Source organism: Mustela nigripes, unplaced genomic scaffold, assembly GCF_022355385.1.
Source record: "Mustela nigripes isolate SB6536 unplaced genomic scaffold, MUSNIG.SB6536 HiC_scaffold_20, whole genome shotgun sequence".
Taxonomy (NCBI): Eukaryota; Metazoa; Chordata; class Mammalia; order Carnivora; family Mustelidae; genus Mustela; species Mustela nigripes.
Window position 1 is genome coordinate 414,141 of NW_026739436.1, and position 13,133 is coordinate 427,273.

Below are 13,133 nucleotides of genomic sequence, written 5' to 3' on the forward strand. Positions count from 1 at the left end.
GTTCCAGTACTTCCCTGCTCTGCAGAGTTGGCTTCTCCTTCCCCTGCTCTCTCTCTCTCACAAATGAGTAAATAAAATATTACTAGAAAATTCCTTAGGCTATCTCACAAAATAGTAAAAATTTTAAAAATCTGTTTATGGGGTGCCTGGGTGGCTTAGTCAGTTAAGTGTCTGCTTTCATTCAGCTCAGGTCACAATCTCAAGATCCTGGGTTTAAGCCCCATATGGGGCTGGCTGGTCAGCAGGGAGTCTATGTCTTCCTTTCCGTCTCCCCCTGCTTGTGCTCTCTCTCTCTCCCCCCAAATAAAATCCTAAAAAAAAAAAATAAAAGTTTAAATGGCCTGTCATAAATGTATATTTTTGCTATTAAATATACATGTAGGTGCAAAGTACAGTCCACGCTCTTGATATAAAACAGTTATATTTTCTAAAGTAATTTCTAACACTGAACAAGCAAATACTATCTTGCTACTAGCAGAAAAATAACATAAAGTTCCAATATAACCATATTCATCAACTGATCAACACATAATAGCTTTGTGCTGCTGGCCCCTTATATGATGTTAACGAATCACTATATATATTAAATAATGTGTATTTTAAACAAACCCACATAAAACAAAGTTATATACTGATCGTTATGTTAAAGAAAGGTTCATGACACTAAAATTTTGTAACAAACACAAAATAGTATTTGATTTTGAAAAACAACACACTTTCGGTGATCGAGGATCTGAGGAACGAGCAAATAGTTCATCTTCAGGCAACTGAGTGTTTGTAGAAACTGATTCACATGGACGTGTACCATTGTAGATATGGAATTTGCAATGAGGATTTAAGGCCACAGCAAGAAGATCTAGAAGTGGAAACCAGTCCTGGGACAACTTGGCCACACAAAGCTCCACTAGACGATGAGTATTGTTAATAATACACCTCTGTTATATGAAAAGGGACAAGGAAAAGAGAAGTATTTAAAAGAGGGAACACTGTAATTTCAAGCACAGAAACACTCTAATCTTGTTAATAATGGTGTCTTTCCATTTTTCTATACAGGTCATCTGAATTCTGCTTAACTTCACAAATATTATCATCAAACTCATTTATCAGTAAAAATAAAATTAATAATTAGTTTACCTCAAATTTACATTGAACTTAATTTCAAAAGTGATGTGGGAAAGGTTGCAGATGAAGTAGGCACCACTGGTTATCTTTCTATTCTGTGTCCACAGAGCAGACATGCAAATTATCATTTTTTCCTTTGGAATCTGTACTCTAGAGGCACTAATTCCATAAACCTAAATGTTCAAACTCCTGTCAATTATCCAAGATTAGGAGACCTGGATTTAAGTATCAATTCAAAAGTCAGATAATCTCCCAAATGTCTACCTCTAACACTAAAAAGTTACATGTCAGATCAAAAAGTGTTAGGATCTATACCCTATTCATTTGTGGGGAATTGTCCTAGTTATATTTTCTAGGTTGAAGTCCACAGAACAATGCTGTTTGCTTTGTAACTCTTCATTTCAGTTCTTTATTATACATAAGACCAAGCTTTAAAGTTCAATTATTCAAGTAAGATGTATATTTTTTTACTTTCAAAATCTCTGGTTACAAGAATCTATGAATCTAAGAATCAGCAGCAGCTTGAACTATCTTGCATCTGTTTGTGTTGTCCTAGACTCAAGCTATTTCTTGACAGTAGTCAGATTTCCTGCAGCCATTTAGTTGAAGACACCACTAATTTTAGAATACTTCAGATTTTGACTTTCCTAATTATGAAAAGCTGTAGTTTGAATTCATATCCAAAACTTATGGGATTAATGGTTTGTGGTTTAAATTTTCAAGCTTGTAAGATTTAAATTTTCAAGCTTGTAATATTCCTTGCTTTTCATTTCTGCATTATGAATTTATTTATCAGAAACATCTATACTAAAGTTAAATCCTTTAGTATCCTAATTATATTGGGAGTCCTCTATTTGCCATCTTGGGTATTTTTCTTTCTTAAAGTTATGAAAAATAGTGTACTCTTACAATCAACAATATGGTACATTTGATGAAATGTGTGATGTGCATAGTCACAGGCACTCAGGATTCTAGGACACACATTAAACCAAGGTTTCAGGACTCAAATATCTCAAATTCATTCTAAAAGACCAAGACTGTTCTAAAAAACCTTCAATTGCATCAAATATGTATCATCAGACTTAATATATTATTACCATAATATTTTCCAAAAATAAATCCGTACTCATCACCAAGTAAATAGGAGTCTCTAACTTACATGAATTTCAAATTTCCAGCCACTCACTGCCTCATCCATAAGAATTTTAGTGAAAGAGACTGTTAACCCATCTCGAAAAAAACGCTGACATGCTTCACTTTTAATATCAAGACCTAAGAATAGATTAAAAAGAATTATAATAAATTTTGCATAAAGAAAACATTTCCCTGACCAATTCTATCATTTTGGATAATAAAACTGAAATTGCTGCAGGATATGTTACTAGATTTTAAGCAAAAAAGTTGCTGGGTAAAAAGTGAATGAAGGCATTTCACAGCACTAAATTCACTGAAAATACAGTTCGAATCATAAAAAAAATAACCATTTTAAATTTTCGTTGGCTGTGAATTTTTTAACAATAAATTTAAAATATGAACTCTGTCTAGTCTTCACAATTAGTCCTTTCATCATTTTTCATTATCTATACATTCTTACCTCTTTGAAGAAAAGCAATACACTCAGAGCCAAAAAGAAAACTTCTAACACTTCATAGGAACTCAGAAATACTAAATTTACACAGTGTAGTTTGGTTTAGATCATATATATGTTGACAGAATATTTAAACCCAGGACTGCTCTTATAAAAAACGCTAAACTTTGTCTCATAGTAATCAGGATCCCAGAAAAAAAATGAATGGGGAAGGCCTCAGCAAACCATATATATCCACTGAATGGCAGTGCTATTAAACAAAGTAGCATTTCAATTTTTGTTCACTTTGTACCTTTAGGATTTAAAACACACCTCGTTCATAGGTCTTTCACTTAACTTACAAATGTGCAAACTGACAAAAGAAATTTGAATCTTGAGAAATATGTTACCTGATAAAATATTTTTGTAATTTGCAGGATTAAAAGCATTCTTTAAATGACTGTTGGATAATTGTTAGTTAATTAAATTATTAACACTGACAAAAACACAACACTGACTATATTAATGGACATTACAGATACCAAAGATGTTAAAAAATCTGCCTACTAAATAATCCGGAAAATAAAATGGAATTGCCCTTTCATTTTAGCCTTCTGAGCCTTAAGCAACAGAAAATTTACAAAAATTAGCCATTTCCTACAGGAATTCAGCTGCATCTAATACTGGGTAGAACAAAGTCATCAAAAAGTTTAATATTAAAAATGTTTAATATTAAATATTAAAAATAAAAACACAAAATGTTTTTGTTTGAGCAGCAATGAAAAATACCAGATTATCAGCTGCCTCTAAAAAAAGGGACCATATTTATTTAAGACATTAAAAAAAAATTATGTAAATCTTTAAAAAGCCAAAATGCAATCTTGACATTTTGTTACAAAGATATAATGTGGGCGCCTGGGTGGCTCAGTGGGTTAAAGCCTTTGCCTTTGGCTTAGGTCATGATCCCAGGGTCCTGGGATAGAGCTCCACATCGGGCTCTCTGCTTAGTAGGGAGCCTGCTTCCTCCTCTCTCTCTGCCTGCGTCTCTGCCTGCCTGTGATCTCTGTCTGTCAAATACATAAATAAAATCTTAAAAAAAAAAAAAAAAAAAAGAAAAAATGAAAAAGAAATTTCAAAAAAAAATTAAGACTGGTCTATCTTTTGGTTCACTGGCTAATCATTAATAGTCATTCCAATGGCAAGTTTAAATAATCTTTACTGAAATTACTTGCTAATTAACATATGCTTACATGCAAAAAAGATCAACTGGTAAATCTGGATTTGTATGGCCATTTAGTATTTTTAAATTGTAAAATTGTAAAATTCTACAGAATTTTAAAAAACTATTAAACTTAAGAAATCATTTTAAACTTTAAATTAATAGCTCCTTCAAAAATATACAAACCAATAGGTCCTGCTCTCACAAATACTAACATATATGTAAAGTTCTGCATTAAATTTTAACAGACGTACTTAAAGTTTATCCGAAGGGATTTCTGAACCTTTGATCTAACAGAATCTTTTCCTAACAGAAAGTTTAGTGAGACAGTGTGGTCTAAGAAAAAACTAGAAAAAACTAACTTTATAAAAACAAAGCCTTTAAGAACAACATGCAAGTATCTACTAGCATTTATTATGGAAAACACAGTAACATCACTCACCTTTCTTACTAAGATCAATAGCAGCTTCTAAAAGCACTTCCAATTCCCCTTTTGGCAAAACTGGAACCACCCACCGAGGCCTAAAATTATTGTAAAATTTAAAAATGCTGTTATTATTTGAGCATGAATGCAATACTATAAATAACTTACCTACGAAATTAATTTTACTATGAGTAAGTGAAAAAACCCTGACTATATTATACATTTACCATAAAATGAAAGAAGAGCTTGGCAAATTATTTGCTTTGTGAAACTAAGAATGAAATACTGTTTCTACACACACAGACTTTTTTTTTTTTTAAAGCACTGCTTAAGCAGAGATATACCAATGAAGGAGAATTCAATAAATAACTTTCATAGGCCCCTACAACTAAAAATAATCACTTATCAATTAAATAAACACTTGTTAAGTCAGTAGGAAAAAATATTCTTTTGCGATCCTGGTATCAGTACTATTCCTTTGAATATTCTTCACAAAGACAAGTAACGAGACAAATGGCTTATTTCTCCTTCAATTCAACAGAACATATACCAAGTTCTCTTGGAATCACATGACTTGAAGAACCTCTAAGCCTCTGTATTATTCTAAGTACACTCCCTACATCAAAAGCAAAGCAAATGCCACCATACCCAGGCTAAGATCTTCCCTAGTACAATAAAAAGCTCAGTGCTTAAAGAATATATTCCAATTGAGTAATCCACTACTTCACAGAAAGAACTGTATTCCACCTTTACAGAAAGACAACAAAAGATACCTTTTACAAGAAAATCTATTAGATGTAAACTGATACTTTCTAGTGTTTTAGTTATAAGTTATGGAAAAGCTGTCTTTTTAAAATTTCCCTGTCACTAAAGATTTAATATAGCTTAGTCCTCCAGTCCTAATTTTTTTTTTAAAGATTTTATTTATTTATTTGACAGATGGAAATCACAAGTAGGCAGAGAAGCCAGCAGAGAGAGAAGAGAGAGGAGGAAGCAGGCTCCCCGCTGAGCGAAGAGCCTGATTCGGGACTCGATCCCAGGACCCCGGGGATCATGACCCGAGCCGAAGGCAGAGGCCTTAACCCACTGAGCCACCTAGGCACCCCTCCAGTCCTAATTATAAGCACACTTTAATAAATATCAAAAACTACCAAACTACAATCTTTTACAATATGTTATTAAAAATGGACAAGCTAGCAGTCAATATACCAAAAAGAAATGACACACAAAAGAAACTCCCTACCTATAGTTCTAGGAATGAAACACATCCATTAGGATGACAAAACATCATTAATTTAAAATCTTTATTCATATTATCTTTCAATTTTTAAAGATTCATTCCAATGCCTGCATTAAAAATGAGTTACAAAGTATCTGACAATATCTTAAGTATTACAGCAATTAAGAAAATGGCAAAATTACTATTCTTACAATCCACTCCTTTTCTCATTCTTTAGCAGTGGCAATGCTGATTTAAAAAAAAAAATCTGCTTTTTAGTTTACTAGCTCCATTAAAAAAAAATCAAAACAATTCACCTATTGATCATGTCATCCAACTTTGCCAAATCAGTATGTGGAAATGCAGGTTCTTCGTCTTCGTGCTGTGGTGGAGCATCACCTTGACCTTGTTCATCTGGGGGAGTTGTTGGGGAATTCTCGTTGGAGGAGTCAGCTGATGAGGTCTTAAAAATTAAATACTCCAGATTTAAATTCTAGTGACGTATACATACATACACACACATATATATAAAACATTTAACAATTTAGTATCAATGTATATTTAGTGAAAACATTATACTTTAAAATCTTCCATATAGGTCTATAAATATTTAATGAAGTTGGATCACATTTCTCATCCTACATTTACTTTATTTCAAAAATTTAAGGCTTAAAGAGTAAGAACATTTGATAAATTAATTAATGAGTACAGAGAACTGCAAGAACTGAATACGTAATAATGAGAGAATGTTAGTTTTTATAATGGATACTGCTACTAAAACACAGTTGTAATGAACTTTCTTAACTATGTATCTTTGTGGAAATGTCAGTGTAACTTCTGAGGTAAAGCCACAAACGTTATCAAAACATTTGTCTTCCTCTCTGTTAGAACAAGCTTTCTGAGAAAGTGACCTGAAGACACTTAAGCAGTCCTCTGTAGAGGTCTATGTGCTGAAAAACTGAGGCATCTAATCAAAAGTCATGTGGAGTGAACCACTGTGCAAATGATTCCCCAACCCTAGTCAAGCTTTCAGAAATCTGCAACACTAGTGAAGATACTGACAACAAAAGTCAGAAATGACTCAGGTAAGCCATTCCCAAATTCTCAAGGCACATAAACCAGAAAAGACAAATATCCCAAATACATAAGCATTTATATTAAAAGGACTGAAAACACAACTGAAAACCAAGACAAACATATAACATAGCCATAAGCTATGTGAAATAAAGATGCTTAAAGAGAAGAATAGAAAAGAGAAGATAGTAGGGGTACCTGGGTGGCTGAGTCAGTTAAGCACTTGGCCTCCGCTCAGGTCATGATCCCAGGGTCTACCTCTCCCACTGCCCACTTGCTCTCTAAATAAATAAATAAAATCTCCCTCTCCACTGTCCCTTCCCACTGCCCACTTGCTCTCATAAAAAAAAAAAAAAAAAAAAAAAAAGAGAGAGAGAGGGAGAAGTAAGAGGATAGGAGGAGACTTCTGATATCTGGTTCAGAATATAAAATCTGGGAGTTGTCACTCCTTCCTAAGAAGTAATAAACTGAATCAACAACTCTTCACAGATCTAATGGAGAATTAATGTCACATGGCAAACTGCTGCCCACAAAAATCAGAAGAGAGATCAGAGGAACAGAGATATTCAAAAATTACCACGAGAAAAAACCTCCATACAAATAAGGAACAAGACAGAAAAACCTAAACTGTGCTTGATGAATTGCTTGGAAGCCGATGTGCCAACTCTGAGAGTTTAAAAGCATCAGAGGAACACTCATATTTTTGTGATTTTTACCTCCAGATCTTATCAAGTCAAGAGAGGATCATGGAAAATGCTCCTAATTTCCAGGAGGAGATGCAAGTAGCCTTTTTGAAATATGATACAGCACTCTGTTCTTCTTAATAAAGCCTACCCTCAAGAGAAGCTACTCTACCAGGTTCTAATCTAGGTTTTTATAAGAACCAAACCAGAAGAATGGAAATAGGAAACTCTAGCCTGTAGAGACTTCTGTGTGAAGGAGTTAAATATTCAATTCCAGTCCTCTCTAGGCATCCTCCCCCTCCATACTTACACAATATGAAAGGTTTATTTACAGCAATTGCTTTTACTCAGTATATTATGTCCAAGTTTCCACAAAAACCCAAGACACAGTACATGAAAATCAACAAGAGTATGAAGAGACAGAGGAAATATGAAACTCTGATATGACCAGGATACTGAAGTTATCCAACCAACATTTAAAATAACTACAACTGATAAATGGTAAGGACTCTAACAGAAAAAGCAGACATGAAAACAACAAATGGGTCATGTAAGCAGAGAGACGAAATTCTAAGAAAGAAAAAAAAAAGAAATGCTAGAGGTCAAAAACACTATACTATCAAAAAGTTGATTTTCTGGGTGGCTTTGATGGGTTCATTGGTAGGTAAGACATAGATGACAGAAATCTGTTAACATTAAACATATGTCAAGAGAAACTGCCAACACTAGAAAGCAAAAAGTTAAAAAAAAAAAAGAAAGAAAAAAAGAGTACTCAAGTATTGTAGAACAACTGCACAAATGTAATATATACATAGTGAGGATACCAGATGGCAAGAGAGCCAGGAATATAGTATTTGAAAATGAGAATTTCCCTAAATTAGTGTAAGGCACCAAGCATGGACCAGAAAACTCAGAAAATGCCAAGTAGAGGAAGGTACACCTAAGCATATGATATTCAAACTGCAGAAATTAAGTGCTAAAAACAAATCGTCCAAGAAACCATGGAGGGGGAAAGAACATCTTATGTACCTCTAACAAAGGACCAAGGATAAGAGCAAAATTGGACATTCCCTCAGAAACAAAGCAAAAAGAAGAAAAAAAAAGTGTAATGTATGCTCATGGATTGGAAGAACAAATAATATTAAAATGTCGATACTACCCAATCTACACATTTAATGCAATCCCTATCAAAATATCAAGAGCAGGGGTGCCCAGGTGGCTCAGTGGGTTAAAGCCTCTGCTTTCGCCTCAGGTCGTATCCCAGGGTCCTGGGAAGGAGCCCTGTATCAGGCTCTCTGCTCAGCGGGGAGCCTGCTTTCTCTTCCTCTCTCTTTGCCTGACTCTCTGCCTACCTGTGATCTGTCAAATAAAATCTTTAAAAAAAAAAAAAAATCAAGAGCATTTTCCACAGAGCTAGAACAAATATTTCTAAAATTTGTAATGGGACCATGTAAGCCACTGAATAAGCAGAGCAACCTTGAAAAAGAAAAGCAAATCTGGAAGCATCCTAATTTTGGATTTCTAGCTGTGTGAAAAAGCTGTAGTCATCAAGACAGCATGGTACTGGTGCAAAAACAGATACATCGATCAATGGAACAGAACAGAAAACCCAGAAATGAACCCACAACTATAAGTTCAACTAATCTTCAACAAAACAGGAAAGAATATCCAGTGGGGAAAAAAGTGTCTTCAATAATGGTTTTAGGAGGGACGCCTGGGTGGTTCAGTGGGTTGAAGCCTCTGGCTTCCGCTCAGGTCATGATCCCAGGGTCCTGGGATAGAGCCCCCCATCTGGCTCTCTGCTCAGTGGGGAGCCTGCTTGTTCCTCTATCTCTGCCCACTTATGATCTCTGTCTAATAAATAAATAATGGTGTTGGGAAAACCAATAGCAACATGAAGAATAAAAAATCTGGACTACATTCTTACACCATACACAAAATTAAATTTCAGAATAGACGAAAGACCTAAATGTGAAACAGGAAACCATAAAAATGCAAAAGAACACAGGTAGAAACCTGGATTCTTACTAGATACGTCTCTGGACACAAGGGATACAAAAGCAAAAATGAACTACCGGGACTTCATCAAGATAAAAAGCTTTTGCACAGCAAAGGAATCAATAAGCAAAACTAAAAGGGAGCCTACAGAAAGAGAGAAGATATTTGCAAACGACACAGCTGATAAATTTTTAGTACCTGAAATATATAAATAACTTCTAAAATTCAACAACCAAAATGCAATTCAGTTAAACAGTGGGTAAAAGACATTAATAGACACTTTTCCAAAGACGACATCCAGATTGCTAACAGACACATGAAAAGATGCTCAACACCATTCATCATCAGGGAAATAAAACTCAAAACCACGGTGAGATATCACCTAATACCTGTCAGAATGGCTAAAATTAAGGACACATGAAACAACAGGTGTTGGTGAGGATGTAGACAATGAATATTGGTGGGAATGCAAATTGGTACAGCCACTCTGGAAACAGTAATGAAGATTCCTCCAAAAGTTAAAAACAGAATAACCCTTTGAACCAGCAACTACACTAACAAGTATTTACTTAGTAAAGCAGAAGTTAAGATGGTGAATACTAGGGGGACTCTAAGTTTGCCTACAAAAATACTGATTCAAAGGGACATATGTACTCCAAAGTTTATGGAATCATTATCAGTAATAGCTAAACTAGGGAAAGAGCCCCACTGTCCACTAACCGATGAAAGGATAAAGATGTCTTCCATACATACAATGGAATATTAATTAGCCTTGAAAAAGGATGAAATCTGCCATTTGCAATGACATGGATGCAGCTAGAAAGTATAATGCCAAGTGAAGTAAGTAAAAGACAAATACCATATAATTTGACTCATGTGGAATTTAAGAAACAAAACAGATGAACAAAGGAAAAATGACACAATATGAAAAACACACTCTTAAACTATAAGAGATTCTTAAGTTTAGAGAAAAAGGGTAAATGGAAAGGGTAAATGGAAAAAGGATAAATGGTAAATGGGGGATTGGCTAAATGGGTAACAGGTATTAATGAGGGTACCTGTGATAAGCACCTGGTATCATATGCAACTGATGAATCACTAAATTCTACTTCTAAAACCAATATTATACTGTGTTAGCTAGAATTTAAATAGACTGAAAACTTAAAAACAAACCAAACAAAATAAAAAATAAATTAAAAACAACAACAACACTCAAACAAAACACACAAAGATTGAATGGATCATGTGACGCATGGTGTCTCAGTAGATTAATCGGCTGCCTTCAGCTCAGGTCATGAGCCCAGCCAGGGTATTGGGATTGAGTCCCAGCATCAGGCTCTCTGCTCAGTGGGGAGTCGTCTTCTCCCTCAGTCTGCTTCTTCCCCTGCTTTGGAAGACAGTTTGGCAATTTCTTACAAAACTAAATATACACTAATATACAATCCAGCAATTGTAACCCTCGGTATTCATTCAAATGAGTTGAAAACATTTCCACAAAAAGACCTGCACGTGGATGAATATTTACTTTATTCATAACTGTCAAAAACTGGAAGCAACTGAGATGTCCTTCAGAAAGTGAAAAGATAAAATGTGGTACATCCAGACAATGGAATATTATTCAGTGATTAAAAACAACCAAAAACCAAAAAAGACACAAAAGCAACCAAAGCCATGACAAGACACAGAGGAACTTTAAGTACATAATATTAAGTGAAATAAGTAGTTATGAAAAATTTATATTCCATATGATTTCAAATATTTGACATTTTGGAAAAGGCAAAACTGGATAGGCAGGTAATTAGCTGCCAATGATTCAGGGGAGGAAAGAATGAAAAGGAAGAGCAAATTTTAGAGCAGGCAAAGTATTATATGATACCATAATGGTATATTTGTATCATTAAACACTTGTCAAATCCCAAGAATGTAAAAGGAGAATGTGAACCATAATATAAACTATGAAGTTTGAGTGATAACAACATGTAATTGTAGTTTTGTCAATTTAGCCAATACCACTCTGGTGGAAGAGGCTAACATATTAAGGGGTATTAGCAGGATGGTGGTGAAGGAGATACAGGAACTCTGTACTTTCTGCTCAATTCTGCTGTGAACCTAAAAAGCCTCTTTATATAGAAAAAAGTAGGGGTGCCTGGGTGGCTCAGTGGGTTAAAGCCTCTGCCTTCGGCTCAGGTCATAATCTCAGGGTCCTGAAATTGAGCCCTGCATCGGGCTCTCTGTTTGGCAGGGAGCCTGTTTTCCCCTCTCTCTCTGCCTGCCTCTCTGTGGACTTGTGATCTCTGTCTGTTAAATAAATAAATAAAATATTTAAAAAAAAAAAAAAAAGAGAAAAGTATCAGTGGACCATTTAAAAAGGCAGGGTTCAAGGCAATTTAAGAAAGACACACAATAGGGGCGTCTGGATGGCTCAGTGGGTTAAAGCCTCTGCCTTCGGCTCGGGTCGTGATCCCAGGGTCCTGGGATCGAGCCCCGCATTGGGCTGTCCGCTCCACGGAGAGCCTGCTTCCTCTCTCTCTCTCTCTCTGCGTACTTCTGATCTCTGTCAAATAAATAAAATCTTAAAAAAAAAAAAAAAAAAAGCAATAAAAATGAGTGCTTTAAAAAGAGTAAGAAAAGGCAATACACATAATAACCCTGTTCATTCCCCCAAGATAATGCTGCATTTATACAAATACATGACAGGCAAGATAGATTTTTTTTTTAAAGATTTTATTTATTTATCAGAGGGGGGGCGGAGAGAGTGAGCACAGGCAAACAGAATGGCAGGCAGAGGCAGAGGGAGAAGCAGGCTCCCCGCCGAGCAAGGAGCCCGATGTGGGACTCGATCCCAGGATCATGACCTGAGCCGAAGGCAGCTGCTTAACCAACTGAGCCACCCAGGCGTCCCAGGCAAGATAGATTTTTAACACAAGAATTATTAGTAGAGATTAAAGATATCTCTGCATAAAGATTAATGGGCCAACCATCCAACCTCAAGTCACTATTTTCAGTTTACATGCATCTTATACGTTCAAAATATATCTCACTAAAATCGATGGAACAGGACCACTTAGCTGATGCAGTCAGCTGGGCATCCGACTCCTAATTTCAGCTCAAGGTCCTAGGATCAAGCCCTGTGTTGGGCTCTGCACTGGCCTAGGAGTTGGCATGAAGATTCTCTCTCTCCCTCTGCCCCTACAGACACAAGTGCACAGGCACTCTTTCTCAAATAATCTTTAAAATTAAATTAAATTGATAAAACAAAAAAGTGAAATGGACAGGTCCACAATCCCAAGTAGTTTAACACACCTTTCAACCACTAGAAAACAAGCAAATTTAGAACAAAACAAAATGAAACAAGGCCATAGTGAACATCTGAAAAGCATAATAAGCAAACTGGAAATAACTGACATTAAATGTTACAGTAAAATAGACATATTTCTTCAAATTCTCATATATTCAAAATTAGTATATGCTGGACAACACATCAATCCTCAATAAATTCCAGAAGAGTGGCATCAAAGAATATACTCTCTAGCCACAAAAGTATTAAGCTATAACTCAATAACAAAAAGGTTAACCAGAAAACCTCCAAATGCTTTAATGGGTAGCACTACATTTCTGAAAATATTCTTACATTAAATATCACAAATTTTAAAATGTGTTAAGCAAAAGACAGCGGATGTGAATGCATTAAAAGGTGTAGGACATAGTTTGGCAAAATTTATGATTTAAAATGCATGTTTTAGAAAATATAAAAACAAGGAAAAGCTAAACATTCATCTAAAGTTCTGTATCATGGAACTAGAAAATGAACATCAATAGAACACAAA

The 13,133-nt window shown here is 35.1% G+C and overlaps 1 protein-coding gene across 4 annotated transcripts in view; it reads right to left on the reverse strand.

Annotated features, from left to right (window-relative positions):
* Positions 1 to 13,133, reverse strand: part of LOC132008035 (probable ubiquitin carboxyl-terminal hydrolase FAF-X) — a 161,853-nt gene that overhangs the window by 114,946 nt on the left and 33,774 nt on the right. For all 4 annotated transcript variants that reach the window (XM_059386433.1, XM_059386429.1, XM_059386430.1 and 1 more), the window contains 4 exons: positions 5,869 to 6,014; positions 4,351 to 4,430; positions 2,282 to 2,394; positions 717 to 935 (listed from right to left, as the gene is read on the reverse strand). In XM_059386433.1, the coding sequence (XP_059242416.1) occupies positions 717 to 935; positions 2,282 to 2,394; positions 4,351 to 4,430; positions 5,869 to 6,014 (558 nt within the window). The remainder of the gene's footprint in view (positions 1 to 716; positions 936 to 2,281; positions 2,395 to 4,350; positions 4,431 to 5,868; positions 6,015 to 13,133) is intronic.